Consider the following 24,762-nt stretch of genomic DNA (forward strand, 5'->3'; position numbering starts at 1 on the left):
TCAGGTAGCATTCCAGAGTTTGAAAGTATGTCCCTTTTGTTTTATCAGGTAGCATTCCAGAGTTTGAAAGTATGTCCCTTTTTTATCAGGTAGCATTCTACTGTTTGAAAGTATGTCCCTTTTGTTTTATCAGGTAGCATTCTAGAGTTTGAAAGTATGTCCCTTTTCTATCAGGTAGCATTCCAAAGTTTGAAAGTATGTCCCTTTTTTATCAGGTAGCATTCCAGAGTTTGAAAGTATGTCCCTTTTGTTTCATCAGGTAGCATTCCAGTGTTTGAAAGTATCTCCCTTTTGTTTTAGCAGGTAGCATTCTACTGTTTGAAACTATGTCCCTTTTGTTTTATCAGGTAGCATTCTACTGTTTGAAAGTATGTCCCTTTTTTATCAGGTAGCATTCCAGAGTTTGAAAGTATGTCCTTTTGTTTTATCAGGTAGCATTCTACTGTTTGAAAGTATGTCCCTTTTGTTTTATCAGGTAGCATTCCAGAGTTTGAAAGTATGTCCCTTTTGTTTTATCAGGTAGCATTTTACTGTTTGAAACCATGTCCCTTTTGTTTTATCAGGTAGCATTCCAATGTTTGAAATTATGTCCCTTTTGTTTTATCAGGTAGCATTCTACTGTTTGAAAGTATGTCCCTTTTGTTTTATCAGGTAGCATTCCAGAGTTTGAAAGTATGTCCCTTTTTTATCAGGTAGCATTCGAGTGTTTGAAGGTATGTCCCTTTTTTATCAGGTTGCATTCAATTGTTTGAAACTATGTCCCTTTTGTTTTATCAGGTAGCATTCCAGAGTTTGAAAGTATCTCCCTTTTGTTTTATCAGGTAGCATTCTACTGTTTGAAAGTATGTCCCTTTTGTTTTATCAGGTAGCATTCTACTGTTTGAAACCATGTCCCTTTTGTTTTATCAGGTAGCATTCTACTGTTTGAAACCATGTCCCTTTTGTTTTATCAGGTAGCATTCTACTGTTTGAAACCATGTCCCTTTTGTTTTATCAGTTAGCATTCCAGTGTTTGAAAGTATGTCCCTCTTGTTTCATCAGGTAGCATTCCAGTGTTTGCATACGCTCAACTGTCAACAGCAGCATCTCAACCAGTTGCGGGAAGACCTGCTCCTCCAGCACACGCTCCACTCCTCGGACAATACCGACTATCGAAGCAGTTCTGCAGAATCTCGTGATAATAATCAACGTGAGAATTCTCCTTTCTCTCCGCCTGGTTTGTTTTTATTTCTTTTAATGTCCTAGATAATAAGCAATGTATGATTACAGAGAGATTAAGATGTGTGTGAAACTAATTAGTTATGAATATCTTGTAACTTTTCAATTCTCTACATCGGAACTCGTTGCCCATAACATACAGTAGCTTATTATTTGGCAATTCAAAAGGCTATGAATTTATATAGAAGGTTTTCACTGAAAATATGCATTTATGTTGAAAATGAAAGGGTAGAGTAAATAAAATTAAAAAAGGTAACATTTAATGCATGAGTTGCTTTTAATAGAATAAAAAAAGCTATTGCCAATCTGCTTAGAATATAAAAAAGTTATGATTTTTTTTCTTATTTTACCTTCAAGCAAAGTAAACATAAGCCAAAGATTTTTTATAGAAGATAGAATGCATCCTTGGGTAATTGAACATAGTTCGATGGGGTTGCCAGTCTTAAGTTGTTTTCCGACACTTAGAAGTGCTATTGATTGTAGATGTGTCGATGTTTGTGAGCATGGAAGGGACGTAATACGATAATTGTTTTTAAGATTTTATTTATGTACTTTTTCTCTCAACAAATAAATCTGAAAAGTACTTAAAAATCTACTCAGGAATCATCTTAAAATCTATTACAGTACATGGAAGTTTCTTAATATTTAAATAGAAGATTCCTTTTTATTATGCTGAGTAATTTCTTTTTTTTAGAATGATTTATTGTTAATTTGCTCTCATCATTTATTTATTTCCTTATTTCCTTTCCTCACTGGGCTATTTTTCCCTATTGGAGCCCCTGGGCTTATAGCATCTTGCTTTTCCTACTAGGGTTGTAGCTTGGCTATTGACCCTTTTACCCCCAGGCTATTTGGAAATTTCCGACCCTTAACCCCCAAGGGTTATTTTTTTTTCAAGCACATTTTGCAGTATATTTTTTTTAAATTGCTCTAACAGCCTTAATTTTCATCATAGAGAGGTCAGGTTGGTCTCATTCTCTTGGAAAATGCCTGAAGTTTCTCAAAAAATTATCAAAATTATGCAAAAAAAAATTTAAATGGCATTTTTTCGCAAGGACGTACCGGTACGTCCATGGGGGTAAAGGGATGAGTTTTGTGAAACGTACCAGTACGTCCTTCGGGGGTAAAAGGGTTAATAATATTAATAATAATAAAGTAGCGTAATTATGCTTTTTCACTTGATATCTCGTTGCTCACATCAGCTGATGGACGATGATATAGTTTTAACGTTTTTATTTGTAGGTGCATCACATCAAGAATCTCCGGCATCCGACATAGAAATGCCTCGCGGTCGTCCGTTCCACCGTTCCATATCTGTGACCGTTGCCACGTCGGGTCAAGACTGGAGCTCGGCTGCAGCGTCGGCGTCTGCCTCGCAGCACGATCACGATCAAAAGGCGGTGGTTGTTCTCAGGAAACGTAACAATAGCAGTGGAGAAAATGCAGGTAAGCTATCTGCATATGGCTTTAAGATACGTTATTTAACCCTTTTACCCCCAACGCTATTTGGAACTTTCCAACCCTTAACCCCCGGACGTTTTTTTTTTTCAAGAATATTTTACAATATATTTTTTTAAAATTGCACTAACAGCCTTGATTTTAGTCATAGAGTGGTCAGGTTGGTCTCATTATTTTGGAAAATGCCTGAAGTTTCTCATAAAGTTATCAAAAATATGCAAAAAAATGTAAAAAACAGTTTTTTGTAAGGACGTACCGGTACGTCCATGGGGGTAAAGGGATAAGTTTTGTGAAACGTACCAGTATGTCCATTGGGGGTAAAAGGGTCAATTGGGTTTGGTTTCTGTGCTTGGAAAATAACAAATTGTATACTTGGAACAAATACGACTAAACTTGTTCATTGCATAATAATTTTGATCCCTTTTCTTTTGGATTAGGCATTTGATGATATAAGGAAGGTTATAAATTTTAAAAGTATTTTTATTTTGATATATATCACAGATTTGATAAAAGAATTATTGAACTGAAACATTTTACTGTAGTTTATCATATGGGTCTAAAATGTTATTTCATATTTTTTAAACATTTTAGGACATTTTCAAATTTTCCCTGTTTAATATGAGTTACAAAACCGTAGTAGGTTCTGTAATGATTAACTTAATATTTCATTTTATATTAATTTTCATATGATTCTGATAAAATAGAGGGACTTTTCATATGACATTATTTTAATCCTGTGAGCACAACTCCCAAGTATAGATTTTCATTCATTATTATCTAACTGATGATATCCTTCACAGAGCTGAAATATTTTTTAAATATGCCTATCCTTAAGAGAACCTAATGGTGTTGTGATTTTTATTATATTATTAACAGACCACTTATGAAATTCACATATAGAAAAATCATTCTTTTGTTTGTGCCTTTGAAATGCAACATTATATTATGGACGTTAAATTACTAATCGGTTTTTTTATCATAGAAAAATCATTTAACAGTAGCTTTTATATCTTACTAACTCTTTTGCAAAAAAAAAGTGTGACAGCCTACATTTTAATAGCATGTAAAAGATTTTATTCCAGCTTCCCCAAATTGCATATAACAAATATAATTTCATACAGTGAACTTACCCTCTTTGGTACAAGTCATTCCCATAGAAAACTTATGTGATATGATGCAAAACTCATGAGGACAAGGGCCTGTTTAACCAGGGTTTAACCCGTGTCTTAAACCTTCCCTTAATACTGTTTGCAGGTAATGTTGGTAACCCAGTAACCATAAGGAAGCTGTGATCTTATGGGTGGCACTAATTACCAGTCTTGAAAGCTCTCGACTCATCGGCAAGGATCTGTCATCAGGATTAGAGGGTCTAACTTTGAGTTTGTCACTAATGTCCTTCTCAAATGGTCTTTTTTAATTACTGTATTACGTACTACTGTATTCTACTTAGTGCAAAATTTAGCCTTGATAAGAAAAATTACCATGTTTATGATTGGATTTTGTATTTAAGAGGCAGTGATTGCGAGTAGGTACCAACAATCCAATAATGTTTGCACCTGAAAGTGTAAATATGCCTTTAGTTATTCATACCCTGAGGACCAGTGCTTGGGTGCAGATCATACGTATGTATGGTCAGACTCTAGGGCATTGTTGCTATCCCTTGCCTCTGCCCCTTATGAGTTACCTTTATAACATTTAAACCAAACTCTCTTAAGAACCAGTCCATCAGTTTCTGGAATGGGCTTGTATATAGGGATAAACTCTTGCTAGGAGTGAGCTATTGTATGGGGAGGTTATCTGGCTTTTCTTCGTACATGGTCAGAGTAAAGATACGTGTTTTCTTTGCATAGTCTCAGTCCCAGAAAGTGTGTTCCCACTGATGATAAATTTTATTTTTTAAAGGGTTTTTTCCTTCCCATTATCTCATGGGTAGGCTTCATGGTATATTTCAAAGAATTTAATTATCACAGTAAAAAAAAAAAAAAGAGTGAGAGAGAGAGAGAGAGAGAGAGAGAGAGAGAGAGAGAGAGAGAGAGAGAGAGAGAGAGAGAGAGAGAGAGAGAGAGAGTACAGTAGATATTTTCAAGGGTTGGGAGATCGATGGAAAAGGTATTGGCATTCTTAAGCGTGGTTTCCACGATCGAACGGTTCGTCGAACCCGGTTGTCAAACCTGCTTGTCACACGGTTCGAAGAGGTGGAGTCAACCACAAATGCATGAGGTTTGTGGACAATGATGCCCCACCCACAAAAGTCAGGCAAGAACGGACTTTCTTCGAACCGTTCGATGAACGTGTTCGACAACCAAATACCCCGTTCAACAGTTCGAACATCACTTGAAACACCTGTCTGTCAAACCGTGTTCGGCAAATTGTTCGATCGTGTAAACCCGCCTTTAACCTAACAAAATCTAATGATTGCTTCAAACACATTGAGGCTTCCAGTGTTGTTGATAGATAAAAGGTCAGTAGCAAGCCACTTAGGTTGCAGGAGGTGCTGTGAGTATTTTGAAGCTTTTTATTAACAGGAGAGAAGAAAAACAAAAACTAGTGATGCAGAAAAATGCCTTATTTTATTATAGTTTCATTTTCATTTTCAATTTCATGATTCAGGCTAAAGCTTTTACATGCAATGTGGAAATTTTTCAGCTTACCGGAGAGAAGAAAAACAAAAACTAGTAATGCAGAAAAATACCTTATTTTATTATAGTTTCATTTTTATTTTCAATTTCATAATTCGGGCAATTTTACATGCAATGTGGAACTTTTCTTTTATTACTTGGCTATTCTTCTCAAGGATTTAAAAATGTTTTGCCAAAAGTTATGTCAAAGCATCCTTTCAAGTGCCAATTTTTGTATATAATTAATATACTTCATTTTAGATTTCCAAATACTCTGCTGCTGTAGTAAATGCTAAGGTCCTTAGGAAAAATTTTAGTTGGAAATAGTTCGATGTTTGAGTTTTCATCTTCATTGTCACAGAAGTGATGTTTTGATATAAAGTACTTGAAATTTCATCGGATTTTAGAATATGGGAAATTATAATTAGATTACAGTACTTTGTGCCTCGTTTGTCGCTTACATTTCATTGTGAAGTATTTGAAATTATGAAGAAGATTTCTTATTACAAATAGAGACAGGGTTTTTATTTTGAGCTTAATTCATTGATTAGGTATTTTGATTATTTTATTATTTGCGCTTATAAACCACCTCATTTTGTCTGCTTTTTTTCTTTACACAGGTAATTGTTATATTTCAGTTGACAGCGGCAGTAGTTCCCTGCTAGTTCATCCGTCGGCTGCTTTGGAACGGTTAGCGACTTGCATTGAGCGCGGAAGTGGCGCCAGTGGGGAACCGGGTGGCCGAGCAAGGCAGGTCATCATCAGGCCCATAATGGCTTTCATATTCCAGAACCACGACCTCGAAACCTTGGCGTATGCCATGCGACACGCGACCCGCAAGGCTGCAGCAAGGGTTTATGCAATGCAGGTAAAAAGAATTAAATGTTTTATCAAAATTGTTTGTTAGTTGTCTGTGCACTCACGTTTAACTTTGACAAAATGTTCATCACCAGAGGAAATAGTTTAATGGCCGCTCATGAGTGACAGATGCAAAGGACTGATCATAGCTCTGGTTGTACAATGCCTTAACGAGCAACCTCATATTTCACGAACAACTAATTAGGTATCATTGTGAGGAATCATTTACATGCGGAAAAAAATATTGTCATTATTATTATTATTATTATTATTATTATTATTATTACTAGCCAAGCTACAACCCTAGTTGGAAAAGCAAGATGCTATAAGCCCAAGGGCTCCAACAGGGAAAAATAATCAGTGAGGAAAGAAAATAAGGAAATAAATAAATGATGAGAATAACTTAACAATATATCATTTTAAAAACAGTCACAGCATCAAAACAGATATGTCTTATATAAACTATTAACAACATCAAAAACACATATGTCATAAATAAACTATAAAAAGACTCATGTCAGCCTGGTCAACATAAAAACATTTGCTCCAACTTTAAACTTTTGAAGTTCTACTGATTCAACTACCCGATTTGGAAGATCATTCCACAAGTTGGCTTAAAAAGAAAAGAAAGAGATAGATTACTGTTAATTATAACTTTACTGTACAGTTCTATATAGTACTGTACTAAGAATATTATTATGCAAGTGATGTCATTGGTTTAAATTAGATATGCAACATTGCGTTGCATTGCATTTTTGAGGTTATAGCTAAACCTTAGAGGGATCATTAGACTATTATCATGAAAATTTAATAATAGTGTTTGATAATAAATTTTAGACAATTATTAATAGAATATTATCACCATTCTATAAAGTTCTAAATTATGTAAATAGAAATAAAAGTATTGTTTTTCATTAATTTCTAGGCATTGAACTGGTTGCTCCGAAGTGTAACCCAGCCAACCTGCTTACACGATCTTCTTTGGTGCTTCGTTGCGGCTCTCACTCCGGCTTCACCCTCGCCCCCTATCCCCGATGATCATAATCTTCAAGACCAGCCTCATCATCGAGATAGGTCGCATGATATGGTAATTAATGATTTACGTTTATATATTTAATGTATAGAAGTGTAAGTACCTATTTCCTGAGTCAGACAAAAAGGTTTAGTAACAATTATCACTTTTACCCCCAGGCTATTTGGAAATTTCCAACCCTTAACCCCCAGAGGTTATTTTTTTTCAAGCACATTTTGCAGTATTTTTTTTTTAAAATTGCTCTAACAGCCTTAATTTTTGTCATAGAGAGGTCAGGTTGGTCTCATTCTCTTGGAAAATGCCTGAATTTTCTCAAAAAATCATCAAAAATATGCAAAAAAAAAAATTTAAATAGCATTTTTTTTGCAAGGACATACCGGTACGTCCATGGGGGTAAAGGGATGAGTTTTGTGAAACGTACCAGTACGTCCTTTGGGGGTAAAAGGGTTAACAGTATAAATTTCATAATGTTTTCTTGAGGCTTGTGCTGCCATTCAAAAGGTTAATCTGAGGTAATGTGTTTAGATCACTAGTTTATATCCATTCTTCTTATGTCAATTGTTCACCTACAACTTTGCGTGAAGTTGGTACGTGCAATTGTTACTATAGTGGCAGGGAGAATACAATGGATAGCATTGATCTCTACTCCTAGAAAGGAAATAATATGTGACTAAGTAATGGGAAATGCTAATATCAAGCGTGACCTTGTTGTGTTGGGTTTGTTCAGGTTTTTATTTGAAGATATTAGGACATTGTCTTCTTTGTACAGCAGCCCCTCAGTTTGTCATATCCCATTATGAATTGGTACTTGTCAGTCACATTACTATATTGAGGTTTCGATCTGGTATGTTTTCGGAAGTGATACATTTTGTAGATCAATCTATTCTATTGAATGATCATTATAAAGTACAGGTCATTTGAAGGTAGAAATTATATGGAATTCCTTCTTGGCTATAGGATACTTATAGTTTAAAAGTATAGGGTATAGTATAAGGTGGTCTTTGTTAACGGTTAGATTTTCTGCTTGTATATTTCAATATATAAAGAAATGCAATATAATTTATTTTAGGTATTATCTTCTTGACCCGGTAGTTGATAATAGCATTTATAAATCTTTTTAAAATTATCTTGCAGCAGGAGGCAGAAATGGTTGTCTTGGAGCATCCTCTGAGTGACGTAACTCTTGCCGGCGATGCTGTCCATCCTCTGCCTCAAACATTCCACCAGCTGTTGCAGACTGTAGCCGACCTCATGATGCTCCTACCTCCGGGGTCTCCTTTACAAATGATGGCTGTTAGGTAAATCGAATAAAAAGTAGATTATATGAGATGTAAGCAGTGATTGTAAGTAGGGATTTTGTTACAACAAAAACATGAACTCATAATTATTTCTAGATTCATCACTGGTGTATAGCTATTATTATTATTATTATTATTATTATTATTATTATTATTATTATTATTATTATTATTATTATTATTATTGGGTAAGCTACAACCCTAGTTGGAAAAACAGGATGCTATAAGCCAAAATTTTCCAACAGGGTAAAATAGCCCAGTGAGAAAAGAAAGTTAAGACAACAAATATACAAGAGAAGTGATGAACAATAAAGATAACATATTTTCAGAACAGTAACAACATTCAAATAGATATTTCATAAATAAACTTCTGTATAAGAAGAGACTACGTCGTCCTGTTCATCGTAAAAACCTTTGCTGCAAACAATTCTATGTTAATTAAAGTCGAGCTGAATGAAGAGTTTTTTATGTTTTTAAAAAGGGATTTTGACGAAGGTAAAATCTATTTAAGGGCTCGACCTGTGTCGCCCAGTGAAATGCTCCTCTAGCACCATTTCTAAGGCATAGTTATTGCTGAATATACCAGAGAAAGAAAGAGATGCATGGAATACCAGGAATAAACCTAGCTCGCTCACTCTTTGAGTGTCGGTATAGAAAACTGGGCCGTGATTGAACCACAACCATATATCCCTCACCAATTAGACCTCTCCTTCATCAACATCCCCCCTCTCTACCCCTACATCTCCCCACCCCCTATCCTCATTATTTCAATATCTTGCTTTTTCAGGTGCTGGGGTCTTAGGTTTACACCTGCAGATCACGACTTCTTGCATCAAAGTCACGTGTTTTCAAACATATCAAAAATTCTTTCCCGGTCTGAGGAAGTCTTAGGAGCTGGTGAGGAAGGAGTGAACTCGATGTATGAGAGTCATGGTCCCGTAAGTTTTCTAGTTTAATTTTTCGAAACCTTATTTTAGACTAGATATTGATGTTATTGATGTCATGACATTTTTGCTAGTTTATCTTTCTGTTGTGGTGTAATATTTAGTCTGTGAATTATTATTTATTTATTGTTTACTATTTCATTTCTTCCTGAAACACTAGCTTTGCTGGACAACCAGTTGTAGTTTTAAATCTTGAATTAAGTTGTTGCTCCCCAAAGTAGCAGAAATTGTGTATCATTTATAAGAAAGTTTTGTTCGCTCTCCTTGTATACAGTTAAAAAAAAATTTCTTCCTCAGGTTACTAGTATTGTTGAGTGCCTATCTGACTTGATGAGCGAGTGTGAAATAAGAGCTTCCAGTAGACAAGCTATGGTGCCATCGCTAACAGATGCCTCTACGGAAACCTTCTGGGAGTCTGGGGATGAGGACCGCAACAAAACCAAGGCCCTGACATTGACTTGTCCAGTTTCTTCTAGTCCAAAGATTGTTTATATTCACATTGACAATTGCAGAGACCTTGGGGTAAATAATCTTTCAAATGAGTTGCTTGGATTGGTATACAGATTTTATATTTATTAATTAAAATTAAGTTTATTGTTTGCTTATGTTATTACTGCTATACTATATTGCTCATTTGGCATATACTGTACTGTTTCTCATGATTTATGAACTGTAGTATGCCAGTGATGTAAATTATGCTTGCTAATTCTTATTTGTTCCGTCACTGATACAAACCAACGCTATTTATACGGGATATTACTTTCGGCAAAGCTGAAAATATCCCCCTATAAATAGCTACTGGTTTGTATTGTTAGGAAAAATACTAATGACTTCCAAATTTGTCATGTTTTATATTTTATCTCCTTTTTTGTATTTGTATTGTGAACTGTATAACTTCTTGAACAGCTCTTGTAATATTTTGTATTCAAAATTGAAAAACCTTTCCACAGAATGATAACCTTTCTAAAGTATATGCATTTTTTCTAGTTTTTGGTGTTTATCTTCCAAATTTGTCATGTTTTATATTTTATCTCCTTTTTTGTATTTGTATTGTAAGTTATATAACTTCATAAACAGCTCTAGTAATATTTTGTATTCAAAATTGAAAAACCTTACCACAGAATGATAACTTTTCTAAAGGATATGCCTTTTTTCTCATTCTTCGTGTTCATCCCTGAAGACTTTGAATCTATATAAATGTACACTATATAAATATATATATTTTTTTGTATTTTCAGAACAAAGTGTCATGCGTTGCTTTTAAATGTGGCTGTGGAAGTGAGGATATGACTGTGGCTCATCAGGTGGACGTTGAAAGCCGGTTCACTGGATGGCTTCATGCAGTGTTGCCCTGTAAGACTTTTTTGATAGATATCTTAAGTTAATCTTTAAATACAGATATTTTTTATTTTTCCGTAATATTTTCTGTATTGCTTCTTAAGCTTGCATAGAAATTTCTGTGGTGTGAGTAAAGATTAGGGAAAAGTACTTTACTAAAAATAATTTAACTTTATGAAATTAAGAGATAAGCTGATGAATAAAAGTATCATAATACATGCAATAGTTTAAGTTTTCAGTTAGTGAAGTGCAATTATTCATTAACCCTTATACACCCAAGCTATTTGGAACTTTCCAACCCTTAACCCCCAGGCATTTTTCTTTTCCATCACATTTTGAAATATATATTTTTTAAATTGCTCTAACAGCCTTAATTTTTGTCATAGAGAGGTCAGGTTGGTCTCATTATTTTGGAAAATGCCTGAAGTTTCTCATAAAGTTATCAAAAATATGCAAAAAAATGTAAATAGCAGTTTTTTGTAAGGACGTACCGGTATGTCCATGGGGGTAAAGGGATGAGTTTTGTGAGACGTACCAGTACGTCCATTGGGGGTAAAAGGGTTAAGCACATAAATGGATGTGTTCTTGGTATATTTTAACGTCTCATAATGGATCATTCTTCGTTTTTTAGGTGATACTGTCAGTACCATTGTTATAGAATTAAAGGGACCAGATCAAAGTGTACGTGTACGGCAAGTTCGAGTTCTTGGTGGCGATGGTAGCGAGGCCCAAGGCTCTCGTCCGCTTCGGCAGCACTCGCCTGTTACGCTTCAGCATCGTGCTTGTGAACAAGAGACATTAAAAGTGTTTAGGCTTATTACTGGACAGGTTGGTAATTTCGGTGTTGTATTAACTATACTGTACAATAAAACTCGCCAAGATAAACTTCAATAAATATGTAACCTCTCCAATTTGATCACTTCACTTCACTTCACTTCCACTCCCAGGTAGGCTTTCAGCCTGTCAGTGGAATCAGTTGTCTTCTCCACTCAATTCTGTTTTCAAAAATTCCCTCTCTTCTCAGCTGTTCAATTGTTGGCATGTTGTTCTTTGTCAAAATCTCTTCAATTCCATCCCTCCAGCGTTTACGTGGTCTACCTCTTGATCTCCTCCCACCAGGCGTCCAGTCCCATCTCTTCCTTGCAATTCTATTTCCATCCATTCTCATTAAATGTCCCAACCATCTCAGCTGTCCCTTCTCAATCTTGTTCAACATAGGAGATACCCCAACCATCCTTCTAAAATCCTTTCTTTTTATTACCCCATCCCACCGAGAGGTATTTTTTATGTAGATTTTTTGTCTGTTTCTTTAGTAGCCTTTTAATCTTGTAGTGTCAAAGGTCACCGTGACCATAAAAGTTGGAATTGATTTTTTACTATAACCTCGTCAAATATTATCCAATTTGCTTGAACCAAGACAATAAAATCTTCATTTTCTGGTGCCAGAAATATAATTTTACATATGATGAAAGAAAAAATGCATAGTTTTGAAGATTATGTGGTTCAAAGTGCAAGGGGTTTTGAATTTTCATTCACCAAATTTCAGAGTCATAACTTTCAAACAAACACAGATACATTCTTGATTAATATCATTGACATATAGAAAACCACCTATGGGCTTTAAAATGACGTTATGATCTTTGACCTTCAACATTATCTGATTTCAGAAAGTTCAGATTCCCACTTATTATTAATGATGGTTACTGTAACTCTAGAAAAAGTTAGAGCAATAGTGGTGTTTTTGTGAAGGTTCACGTGTGAGGGGTGGGGTTCTCCGTGTCTAACACCGCTTGTTCAGATTAACTTCGTAAACCCATATACAGTACCATATAGAATTCATCACTGGAAGTTTTTTGAATTGAAGTAATATATCCTTTTATCACTGCTCATTCAGATTAACTTCGTAAACCCATATACAGTACTAAATAGAATTCATCACTGGAAGTTTTAAAATTGAAGCAATATATCCTTCTGACACCGCTCGTTCAGATTAACTTCGTAAACCCATATACAGTACCATATAGAATTCATCACTGGAAGTTTTTTGAATTGAAGTAATATATCCTTTTATCACTGCTCATTCAGATTAACTTCGTAAACCCATGTACAGTACTATATAGAATTCATCACTGGAAGTTTTGAAATTGAAGCAATATATCCTTCTGACACCGTTCACTTCGTAAACCCATATACAGCACTATATAGAATTCCTCACTGAAAGTTTTGAAATTGAAGCAATATATCCTTCTGACACCGATCGTTCAGATTAACTTCGTAAACCCATATACAGTACCATATAGAATTCTTCACTGGAAGTTTTGAAATTGAAGCAATATATCCTTCTGTCACCGCTCATTCAGATTAACTTCGTAAACCCATATACAGCACTATATAGAATTCCTCACTGAAAGTTTTGAAATTGAAGCAATATATCCTTCTGACACCGATCGTTCAGATTAACTTCGTAAACCCATATACAGTACCATATAGAATTCATCACTGGAAGTTTTGAAATTGAAGTAATATATCCTTCTGTCACCGCTCATTCAGATTAACTTCGTAAACCCATATACAGTACCATATAGAATTCATCACTGGAAGTTTTGAAATTGAAGTAATATATCCTTCTGTCACCGCTCATTCAGATTAACTTCGTAAACCCATATACAGTACTATATAGAATTCCTCACTGAAAGTTTTGAAATTGAAGCAATATATCCTTCTGACACCGATCGTTCAGATTAACTTCGTAAACCCATATACAGTACCATATAGAATTCATCACTGGAAGTTTTGAAATTGAAGCAATATATCCTTCTGTCACCGCTCATTCAGATTAACTTCGTAAACCCATATACAGTACCATATAGAATTCATCACTGGAAGTTTTGAAATTGAAGTAATATATCCTTCTGTCACCGCTCATTCAGATTAACTTCGTAAACCCATATACAGTACCATATAGAATTCATCACTGGAAGTTTTGAAATTGAAGCAATATATCCTTCTGTCACCGCTCATTCAGATTAACTTCGTAAACCCATATACAGTACTATATAGAATTCCTCACTGAAAGTTTTGAAATTGAAGCAATATATCCTTCTGACACCGATCGTTCAGATTAACTTCGTAAACCCATATACAGTACTATATAGAATTCATCACTGGAAGTTTTGAAATTGAAGCAATATATCCTTCTGACACCGATCGTTCAGATTAACTTCGTAAACCCATATACAGTACTATATAGAATTCCTCACTGAAAGTTTTGAAATTGAAGCAATATATCCTTCTGTCACCGCTCATTCAGATTAACTTCGTAAACCCATATACAGTACTATATAGAATTCATCACTGGAAGTTTTGAAATTGAAGTAATATATCCTTCTGTCACCGCTCATTCAGATTAACTTCGTAAACCCATATACAGTACTATATAGAATTCCTCACTGAAAGTTTTGAAATTGAAGCAATATATCCTTCTGTCACCGCTCATTCAGATTAACTTCGTAAACCCATATACAGTACCATATAGAATTCATCACTGGAAGTTTTGAAATTGAAGTAATATATCCTTCTGACACCGATCGTTCAGATTAACTTCGTAAACCCATATACAGTACTATATAGAATTCATCACTGGAAGTTTTGAAATTGAAGCAATATATCCTTCTGACACCGATCGTTCAGATTAACTTCGTAAACCCATATACAGTACTATATAGAATTCCTCACTGAAAGTTTTGAAATTGAAGCAATATATCCTTCTGTCACCGCTCATTCAGATTAACTTCGTAAACCCATATACAGTACCATATAGAATTCATCACTGGAAGTTTTGAAATTGAAGTAATATATCCTTCTGTCACCGCTCATTCAGATTAACTTCGTAAACCCATATACAGTACTATATAGAATTCATCACTGGAAGTTTTGAAATTGAAGTAATATATCCTTCTGTCACCGCTCATTCAGATTAACTTCGTAAACCCATATACAGTACCATATAGAATTCATCACTGGAAGTTTTGAAATTGAAGTAATATATCCTTCTGTCACCGCTCATTCAGATTAACTTCGTAAACCCATATACAGTACTATATAGAATTCCTCACTGAAAGTTTTGAAATTGAAGCAATATATCCTTCTGACACCGATCGTTCAGATTAACTTCGTAAACCCATATACAGTACTATATAGAATTCCTCACTGAAAGTTTTGAAATTGAAGCAATATATCCTTCTGACACCGATCGTTCAGATTAACTTCGTAAACCCATATACAGTACTATATAGAATTCATCACTGGAAGTTTTGAAATTGAAGCAATATATCCTTCTGACACCGATCGTTCAGATTAACTTCGTAAACCCATATACAGTACTATATAGAATTCCTCACTGAAAGTTTTGAAATTGAAGCAATATATCCTTCTGTCACCGCTCATTCAGATTAACTTCGTAAACCCATATACAGTACTATATAGAATTCATCACTGGAAGTTTTGAAATTGAAGTAATATATCCTTCTGTCACCGCTCATTCAGATTAACTTCGTAAACCCATATACAGTACTATATAGAATTCCTCACTGAAAGTTTTGAAATTGAAGTAATATATCCTTCTGTCACCGCTCATTCAGATTAACTTCGTAAACCCATATACAGTACCATATAGAATTCATCACTGGAAGTTTTGAAATTGAAGTAATATATCCTTCTGACACCGATCGTTCAGATTAACTTCGTAAACCCATATACAGTACTATATAGAATTCATCACTGGAAGTTTTGAAATTGAAGCAATATATCCTTCTGACACCGATCGTTCAGATTAACTTCGTAAACCCATATACAGTACTATATAGAATTCCTCACTGAAAGTTTTGAAATTGAAGCAATATATCCTTCTGTCACCGCTCATTCAGATTAACTTCGTAAACCCATATACAGTACTATATAGAATTCATCACTGGAAGTTTTGAAATTGAAGTAATATATCCTTCTGTCACCGCTCATTCAGATTAACTTCGTAAACCCATATACAGTACTATATAGAATTCATCACTGGAAGTTTTGAAATTGAAGTAATATATCCTTCTGTCACCGCTCATTCAGATTAACTTCGTAAACCCATATACAGTACCATATAGAATTCATCACTGGAAGTTTTGAAATTGAAGTAATATATCCTTCTGACACCGATCGTTCAGATTAACTTCGTAAACCCATGTACAGTACTATATAGAATTCATCACTGGAAGTTTTAAAATTAAAGCAATATATCCTTCTGTCAACGCTCATTCAGATTAACTTCGTAAACCCATATACAGTACCATATAGAATTCATCACTGGAAGTTTTGAAATTGAAGTAATATATCCTTCTGACACCGATCGTTCAGATTAACTTCGTAAACCCATGTACAGTACTATATAGAATTCATCACTGGAAGTTTTAAAATTAAAGCAATATATCCTTCTGTCAACGCTCATTCAGATTAACTTCGTAAACCCATATACAGTACTATATAGAATTCCTCACTGAAAGTTTTGAAATTGAAGCAATATATCCTTCTGTCACCGCTCATTCAGATTAACTTCGTAAACCCATATACAGTACCATATAGAATTCATCACTGGAAGTTTTGAAATTGAAGCAATATATCCTTCTGTCACCGCTCATTCAGATTAACTTCGTAAACCCATATACAGTACTATATAGAATTCATCACTGGAAGTTTTGAAATTGAAGCAATATATCCTTCTGACACCGATCGTTCAGATTAACTTCGTAAACCCATATACAGTACTACAGTATATAGAATTCATCACTGGAAGTTTTAAAATTGAAGCAATATGTCCTTCTGTCACGGCTCATTCAGATTAACTTCGTAAACCCATATACAGCACTATACAGAATTCATCACTGGAAGCTTTTGAAATTGAAGCAATATATCCTTCTGTCACCGATCGTTCAGATTAACTTCGTAAACCCATATACAGCACTATACAGAATACATCCCTGGAAGTTTTGAAATTGAAGCAATATATCCTTCTGTCACCGCTCATTCAGATTAACTTTATGAACCTATATACAGTACCATATAGAATTCATCACTGGAAGCTTTTAAATCAAAGTAATATATCGTTCTTCGCAGGTGTTTGGCCGCTTGATAAATACCAGCGAGAGTAGTGACCACGGTGCTGATAGTGGCAATGTAAGCGCTGGCAGCATAGAAGGAACGGAGGAGCAGGAACGCAATAATGACCTGAGGGAGCATATGGTTGGTATCCTTTTCTCCAGGTCAAAACTCACTCATCTTCAAAAGCAGGTAAGGCATATTTTCCTTCTTTTCTGTTGATATTCAGATTTATATGATACTTGAAGAAGTGGGTAAATGTATATATCGTCACCCTCATAAACTAACTGCCTAAGTCATTTTCTCCACTTGTTGGGAAATCATAAAATAACTTTCTCATTTCTTAATTCTTTATATCATTGTCATGAGTTTCAATTCACAAATTCTTAACAGAAGAATTTGTGAATTAGAATTTGTTAATTGAAGCTCGACACAATGATATAAAGAATTAGAAAATGAGAAGGGTTTTTTTTATTTCCCAACAAGTAGAGAAAATGACTTAGGCAGTTAGTTTATGAGGGTGACGATATGTAAAACAACTTATAAAAGTTTTAGAAAACGTGTACAGTATTAAAAAATCATTCGTGAAACAAAGCTTGAATTTGTTTTTATTATTGCTCTTTGCATATTTCATTCTATTTAATATTAATAGGTGGGAAATAATAGTTAAAATGCATTAATGTATGTTTCATAGTTGAAAGCAGTTGTCTTTACAGAGCTTGGTACTAGAATATGCATTCTACCTGCTTAATTGCCATTATTAGAAAGATTAACTTGCATTTCTAGGGGTTAGGAAATCTCGCTTTTACTCATCTTCCTTAATTTTAAGATTTTCATTAAAAAATCTTCAATTAAGAGTCAGCATTGTTTCTTAGGAAAAGTTATTCATTCAAGCCTGCATGATTAACTATCTAGATATAGAATAGTCAACCTTATCTTCCTATTATTTTGTTTGTCATAATTGTTTACTTTTTACAGTTTTAAATAATCTGATAACTATTTATTCTTCTGTATTACAAAGTAATACTTGAAACTAATTCAAGTATTACATACATATATATACCAAGGCACTTCCCCCAATTTTGGGGGTTAGCCGACATCAAACAAATGAAACAGAAAAGGGGACCTCTCCTCTCTGGCTTGGAGGAACGTAGAGAGGAGAGGTCCCCTTTTCTGTTTCATTTGTTTGATGTCGGCTACCCCCCAAAATTGGGGGAAGTGCCTTGGTATATGTATGTTTGTAATACTTGAAATTAGTTTCAAGTACTACTTTGTAATACAGAAGATAATGACAGAAGAATAAATAGTATTACTCTGTAATATTTTCCCTTTCATATTCCTATCACATCGTACTCATTATTCACACTTTTCCAAAAGCTTAGTCGGTTCATTATATAGAACAAACATTTAAGTGAAAATGTCTAATATCCTGTCAATATTTAGATAACTCAACTATGATTTATGTTCTTTATTTAAATGTGAATAATCCTGATGAGTGTTGAAATGTCTGCAGGTTTGCGCTCACATTGTTCAAGCCATTCGAAAAGAAGCCGTTCGTGCCCGAGAGGAATGGGAGGCAGGGCTGAGTTGTGGTGGTCTGGGCACCCCAGGTACCCCTGAAGAGGTTCAGCATAATCCTCCCGACACTTACTGTTTTGAAATGCTGTCCATGGTATTAGCTCTGAGTGGTTCTGCAGTTGGACGCGCACATTTGGCTCAGCAGGACCATTTACTCAAACATCTCTTGTCATTGCTTCATACTGGGTCAGCTAGAGTACAAAGACAGGTCAGTTGATTATACTTTTTTGTGTGTTTACAAATGATTATTATTAGCTCACCAAATGTTCAGCTAGGCTCCACAAGGCACTAGAAGAGTTGGTAGACCCAGGCCTACATGGCTGAGGACTATGAAGTGCAAAGTAGGAGATGATGAATGGAGAAGTATAGAATGAAAAGCTCAAGATAGAGACGACTGACGAAATCTAACCGAGGCCCTTTGCGGCAATAGGCGTAGGAGGAGATGATGTTGATGATTGTTTTTTAGTAATTTTTTATATAGTAATAAAATTAATATTTGTATCATTAATAATTATTGTTATTACTTTACTGCAATTTTTAAAAGATAGGCTACTGAATGTTTACTTATTTAAGTGTGTAGATCAAGTGTTTTAATGTCAGTGTGATATTGAAAATGTTAATTTTTTTTTAGTATACTTTACATAAATAGATTATCTAATGAAGCAGATGTGACCAATAGCCAGATGATTTCAGCATTTGGGGGTGCTGTGTCGAGTTCAGTAGTTCTGAGCTCGAAGTTCTCTCTTATACATACTGAGTCTGTTCTTTGCACATTGATACACTGACCTTAGAACAGTGGAAACACTATTTCTTTGGAGTTTGTGTCGTGTTCTAGCTTTTTATCGGAAAATCCTTGGAGACCACAATAATTGCTCGTATCAGTAATATTAATATTATTTAAACCTCTTATTGCAGGTTGTTGCACTCTTTCGGCGCATGCTTGCTGACGTCCCTCCGCAGTCTCTGGCTCTTATTTTAGGGGTGGAGTCATTACCAGCTCAAGATTATGCAATTTTACATGCTACAACTAAGGATGAAGATGACAGCTTTGATGTTCATAAGTAATGCAAACTTCTTTCATAGTTTTTTATATTTATGTCGAGCTTTGTTCACTGCCCTCGTAAAAGAAACCATCTTATGTTTAATTTTTCAATTAAGTGTATTGATTCAAGCTAAGACTTCATCAAAACTTGAACATACTAGGTATTGCTTTTTAAAATAGAACTTGACCGTTTGTATATCTAGTTTGAACATTTTCTTGAAAGGAATTTTAAAAACTAATGATGTCTTCAGAAGTTTAATTTACAAATATCTCTGTAACTTATCAGTGATGAACAGAAATTTCATGTAATTTACTCTGCCTGCCAAGTAACAGTATAAAGTGCATGCGCTTGAAGACATAGGCATTTTAAGTGTTGATCCATAGGTGCTGACTGGAATTATCACTTTGTAGAATAGCAATTCATGCCAATAAAACTCAACTAAATGAGTGAGGAGTATGCATAGAGTCGGATCTTGGCATGAACCAGGTATTACGTAGTTAGGTATTACTGTACGTAGTTTGGTATTCGTAGGCAGAAGTTCTGGTTGATTTTTGGAGAGGTATGGCCAGTGCAAAGCTGCAACAACACCAATTCACTATACTTGAGAATTAGCAGCTCTGTGGCCTCGCATTGCTCAAAGGAGGAGAGAGTGCCTCAAAAGTCAAGCGTCCAGTCACACCTGTGGGAATATAAGCAGAATTTTGGAACAATTATTTGGAGATGATAAGGGCTTATAAACACTAACACAAAGACACAAGCACAAAGATATTCACCCTACCACATCCAATATATTAAATTAGAATCCAGTAATTATGTGATCAATAGTTATCAAGGATATAAGTTTTAGGAATGGAAATGAAGACAAGTACACCTGCAAAGCAATAACATGACTATTGTTGTGGAAGTTAGATGAAAATTTCATATAATTAATAAAGAGAGGAATTCTATCAAAAGGGAGGTATAGAAATAGATTAATAGCGAAATTCTATAAGGAGCACTAGAAATATATTTCATTTAGATATAAATAGAAATGGAGTAATGAGCTGCATATTTCCAAAATGGTTCAAGATTTATACAACTTTACAAACTATGTAAAAACTATTTCATTTATAATAAAGTAATTACTTGATGAATTTCATTTTTCAGGCAAGGTCTTCTGGATGTGTTTTTGGCAGTCATCGCCAAAGCACTTACTGTTCAACTGAAGACGAAGGGTAAAGAAGGCAATGGCAAATCTGTTGGGAATCAAGGTAAAGGGGGAATAAATTCAGTGACGCTGGCCACTAGCATGCCCACCCCAGCCGCTAACTCTCCACGTTGGTGGTTGCAGGGATCCACAACCCAAAAGCAAGCTGATCTTATCATTAGCTTGATAAGGGATATGACAGTAGTAAGTAAAATTATTATCTTCCTACGAAATGTCTCCCTAATGATGTTTTGTAATAAAAGCTTACATGATGTATACCTACTCATGCTTATGATCTTCCATCATGGCATACAAATTGAGAATTGTTATGCTGAATGATTGAGTTGAGTGTTGACTCATTAAAGTTTAAACTTGTAATCTAGCAACATGGTAAATTTTCATATTTAAGTTTTCATTTATCCTTATGTGATGAGAGTAAGTTACCTGGATTCATTGGGTCTGTGGACTTGTGTATATATACGCACACACTTTCTAGTTTAATGACGCAGACAGTATTAGTTTTCATGGCGAGGAGGAATCATTTAACCTGGTAGTCAGTTGCCTGCAGTGGGTTGCAACCATGGAAAGAAGTCATGTGAGGATACCATACTTCTTGACTAATCTTTAGGGGCGGCCAGACTTTTCACCATACTTTAATTTTATATATTTTAGTTAATATTGTACTATATAGTAAAAAGCAAATAGATTCACAAACCGCATCGAACATGCTTGTAACTAGGTTGTTTGTATAAAAGTTTCATCTTCATAATAGACTGAAGGCATGTTTAAACATTTATTGAGGTTTTATTTCGACAAAATAATGATTCTTGTCTCCTATCTTGATCTTGAGAAGAAACAATATAGATTGATGTAGGTGTTCAGTTTGGAAACGAGCAGTTTCATGAACCTTGCCTTTCTGAAAAGGCAATGAATATTATCAAACTAAATACTTTCATCTGAATTTTATTTTTCAATAACATGCTGTTTGGTCATTTTATATATGTGGGTTAAATTAGGTCCATTTCCTTTCGCAAACATTGAAATCTTCAAGAAATATCACATTTTATTTGTAAGTACAGGTAGACAAAAATGAAAATAATGAACGTGTATAAAATGAAAATAATGAACTTGCGTACTGCCTTAATTCCAGTGTATTATATCTTAGGTTTTTCATTAAAGCAAGAGCCCAAAGAATATTTTTATGGTGTTATAATCGTTCAAAACAGTGTAAAGAGCTCTCCATAGGCTGAGATTGTCTACCTCTTGCTTTTATTGTAGAAATATGAACTTTTTTTAATGTTAGATTGAAAATTCAATCAAAATCCTTTAACTATTTCCATTTATTTATAGGGAAAGTTGTCGGATGCTTGGGCGAAAGTAAGCAAAGGAGCAATTGCAGAAAATATAGTGAATTTGACTCGATTGAGTGAAAGCGAACGTTCGTGCCCAGCAACTTGTTTGGCAACCCCAACTCTTTGGCTATCTTTAGCTTCGTTATGTGTGTTGCATCCTGATCATGTAGATGCTCTGTCTTCTCAGCATTGGCAAGCATCAACATCATCTGGCGATAATCAAAATCCTGAACCAAGAGTAAGTAGTGGGTTTTGTAAGGTTTTAACCTTTCATAAATATCTTTTGAGTCTTTTTGTACTATAATACTCTACTGTATACTAACGCAAGACAATACACGAAGTTCGAGAGAATAGTTCGTGAACCTTTTCCAAGGGTTAACAGTAATTCAAACAAGCAAATACAAGTTTGTTGTACCTCAGACTTCAACTCTAGGTTTGATTTAAACTATCTTATCAATTCATGTTCTCATTTAACTGCTAAACATAAATGAATCTCATCATTATATTGTAAATGGTAAAGCTTTCTTATCGAGTTATTGTGTTAATGTGTCTATGTGTGGGACAAGTGAATCAGCCACCCAAAGTTGTTACTCAATTTATAAGCATTGTTTTATTCAACTACTGTATGGTACTGTATTGAAAAAAAAATCTGGCAATAGAATAATGTACTATACTGCAGCTAACTATGAATTTTGTCATGACTTTCAAGACATTTCAATCTTTTAAAAAAAATAAAGATTTTCCCTGTAATATTTTCATGGCCTCAAAAATGTATTCAGGTGAACTTAGGCTAATCCTTCTTACAGCCAACTTGTGAAAATCACGATGATGGAGAGACGCTGGCCATGATCTTGTGTGAGGAATGCAGTAGCAATCTATGTGGGGAATGTGACAGAATTCTTCATCTTCATAGACGTACTAGACATCATCACCGTACCGTATTCCGTCAAGAGCAAGAAGCCATAAAGGTACAGTGTTGAGAGATTTTATGTGATAAGACTTCATAGGTATACTTAATTGTTCTAGTAATATAAGTTTACTTTTGGATTAAGTAAAAATTGCACTGTAAGAACAGGCTTATATTACAGTACTGTATCAAAATGTCTTATTTTAGAAATACAGTAGGGTTTTCAAATAGAATTTTTTTAATGAGATTTAAAGTCTAATACTAGGATAGAAACTCCATCATCAGCTTCCTAACCAATAAGGAAAACCTCAAAAATACCCATCGCCATTTAGTGAGCAATCGGAAAATAATTGTATATTTTGACTAGCTTTTCTAGCTGTTGGAGCTGATCTACCAAGTGAGACATGACTAGCAAGTGAGTCTTACCAAGCATCCGGCATTTTAGTTGCCCTATACTGTACTATGCAAAACTGTACAGGTATAAATTTTTCTCAAGAAAATTTGCTCATTGTATAAGAAATTGTTATAATTCTGTAAACAGAAAAATTTAATCTTTCCTTGAAAAAGTGTCAATAAAACATCAAATAAAGGAGTTACAAAGAGGGAAAAGATTATTATTGTGGAACTTTTGTGTGGTCTTAAAGGAGAGTGTTGTATAGGATTCCTTGTTCTAGCCTTTCACAGGAAAGCGCCTGGAGATAACGTAGCACTTTAACCCCAAAAATGTTTATATATATCCATTCTCACAAGATACGCTAGGCTCACGAAACAGCCACTCATTCTTTTGTCAGCTAACAAACTCTCCTTGGTCAACCACCAATTATTATTGAAAACTTCTGCTCGATTTTTTTGCACACAGAAAAAATACTTTGAGTGTAGCAAAAATATAAAGTATATATCAAATCAGAATTTATTCAAACCTTCTAATGAAAATAAACTTAAAAGTAAAAAAATTGTTGAAACTACTACTTTCATTTTCACTGGTTATTTCTTGTTAAATTTTAGTAGATAATACTGTATATCTTACATGTATTTACATGACCATAATAAAATATATATAGTGCAGATAGGTAAACATTATGTTCATACTTTTGTTATTGATTTTTGGTGAATTTTAACCACCAATAAAGGTCAAGGTTTTTATTTACAATATTCAGAGTCCAAACTTTCTCCTTATAGGTGGATCTTCATGAAGGATGCGGAAGAACAAAATTATTCTGGCTGCTTGCTTTAGCAGACTCCACAACCTTAAAAGCCATGCTAGAGCTACGTGGTGAAAACCAACGCTCCAGAGGGTTAATTGCGACTTCAACATGTCGATTTTGTGGTTCTCCAGCTCAACCATCTCTGCTTTCACCTGCACCAGTGTGCCAAGATCCTGATTGCCAGGTAAGCGTTGCTGTCTAATAGATGGTTATATCACTTATTGTAGGTACAGTAAAGCAAAAGCCATTTAATGACATTCCTTTGGTTCCCAGCAACATACTTCTTTTTTTTCTATGTGAAATTAGCTATTGCCCAAAGAGTTTTTTTTGCTCGTTTTTAAATGTACAATATTAAAAAATTGATACTGGTCCTGTGAGCCTATAGTCAATTTCTTTTAATGAGGCGCATTTGCACCGACTCGCAGCAGTGCCCTTTTAGCTCGGAAAAGTTTCCTGATCGCTGATTGGTTAGAATTATCTTGTCCAACCAATCAGCGATCAGGAAACCTTTCCGAGCCAAAAGGGCATCACTACGACTTGGTGCAAATATGCCTTACTAAAAAAAATTGACCATAGATGGTTAAAAGT

At 34.7% G+C, this 24,762-nt stretch overlaps 1 protein-coding gene across 12 annotated transcripts in view; it reads left to right on the forward strand.

Annotated features, from left to right (window-relative positions):
• Window positions 1-24,762, forward strand: part of hiw (highwire) — a 171,481-nt gene that overhangs the window by 139,602 nt on the left and 7,117 nt on the right. For 7 of the 12 annotated variants that reach the window (XM_068385984.1, XM_068385990.1, XM_068385992.1 and 4 more), the window contains 16 exons: window positions 1,042-1,216; window positions 2,461-2,664; window positions 5,915-6,162; window positions 7,078-7,239; window positions 8,320-8,483; window positions 9,271-9,421; window positions 9,725-9,949; window positions 10,666-10,780; window positions 11,397-11,593; window positions 16,922-17,095; window positions 18,417-18,689; window positions 19,397-19,542; window positions 20,671-20,914; window positions 22,061-22,300; window positions 22,869-23,030; window positions 24,149-24,358. In XM_068385984.1, the coding sequence (XP_068242085.1) occupies window positions 1,042-1,216; window positions 2,461-2,664; window positions 5,915-6,162; window positions 7,078-7,239; window positions 8,320-8,483; window positions 9,271-9,421; window positions 9,725-9,949; window positions 10,666-10,780; window positions 11,397-11,593; window positions 16,922-17,095; window positions 18,417-18,689; window positions 19,397-19,542; window positions 20,671-20,914; window positions 22,061-22,300; window positions 22,869-23,030; window positions 24,149-24,358 (3,090 nt within the window). The remainder of the gene's footprint in view (window positions 1-1,041; window positions 1,217-2,460; window positions 2,665-5,914; window positions 6,163-7,077; window positions 7,240-8,319; window positions 8,484-9,270; window positions 9,422-9,724; window positions 9,950-10,665; window positions 10,781-11,396; window positions 11,594-16,921; window positions 17,096-18,416; window positions 18,690-19,396; window positions 19,543-20,670; window positions 20,915-22,060; window positions 22,301-22,868; window positions 23,031-24,148; window positions 24,359-24,762) is intronic. The other 5 variants (XM_068385988.1, XM_068385995.1, XM_068385985.1 and 2 more) reach the window with 4 other exon arrangements.

This window comes from Palaemon carinicauda, chromosome 13 (genome assembly GCF_036898095.1).
Source record: "Palaemon carinicauda isolate YSFRI2023 chromosome 13, ASM3689809v2, whole genome shotgun sequence".
Taxonomy (NCBI): Eukaryota; Metazoa; Arthropoda; class Malacostraca; order Decapoda; family Palaemonidae; genus Palaemon; species Palaemon carinicauda.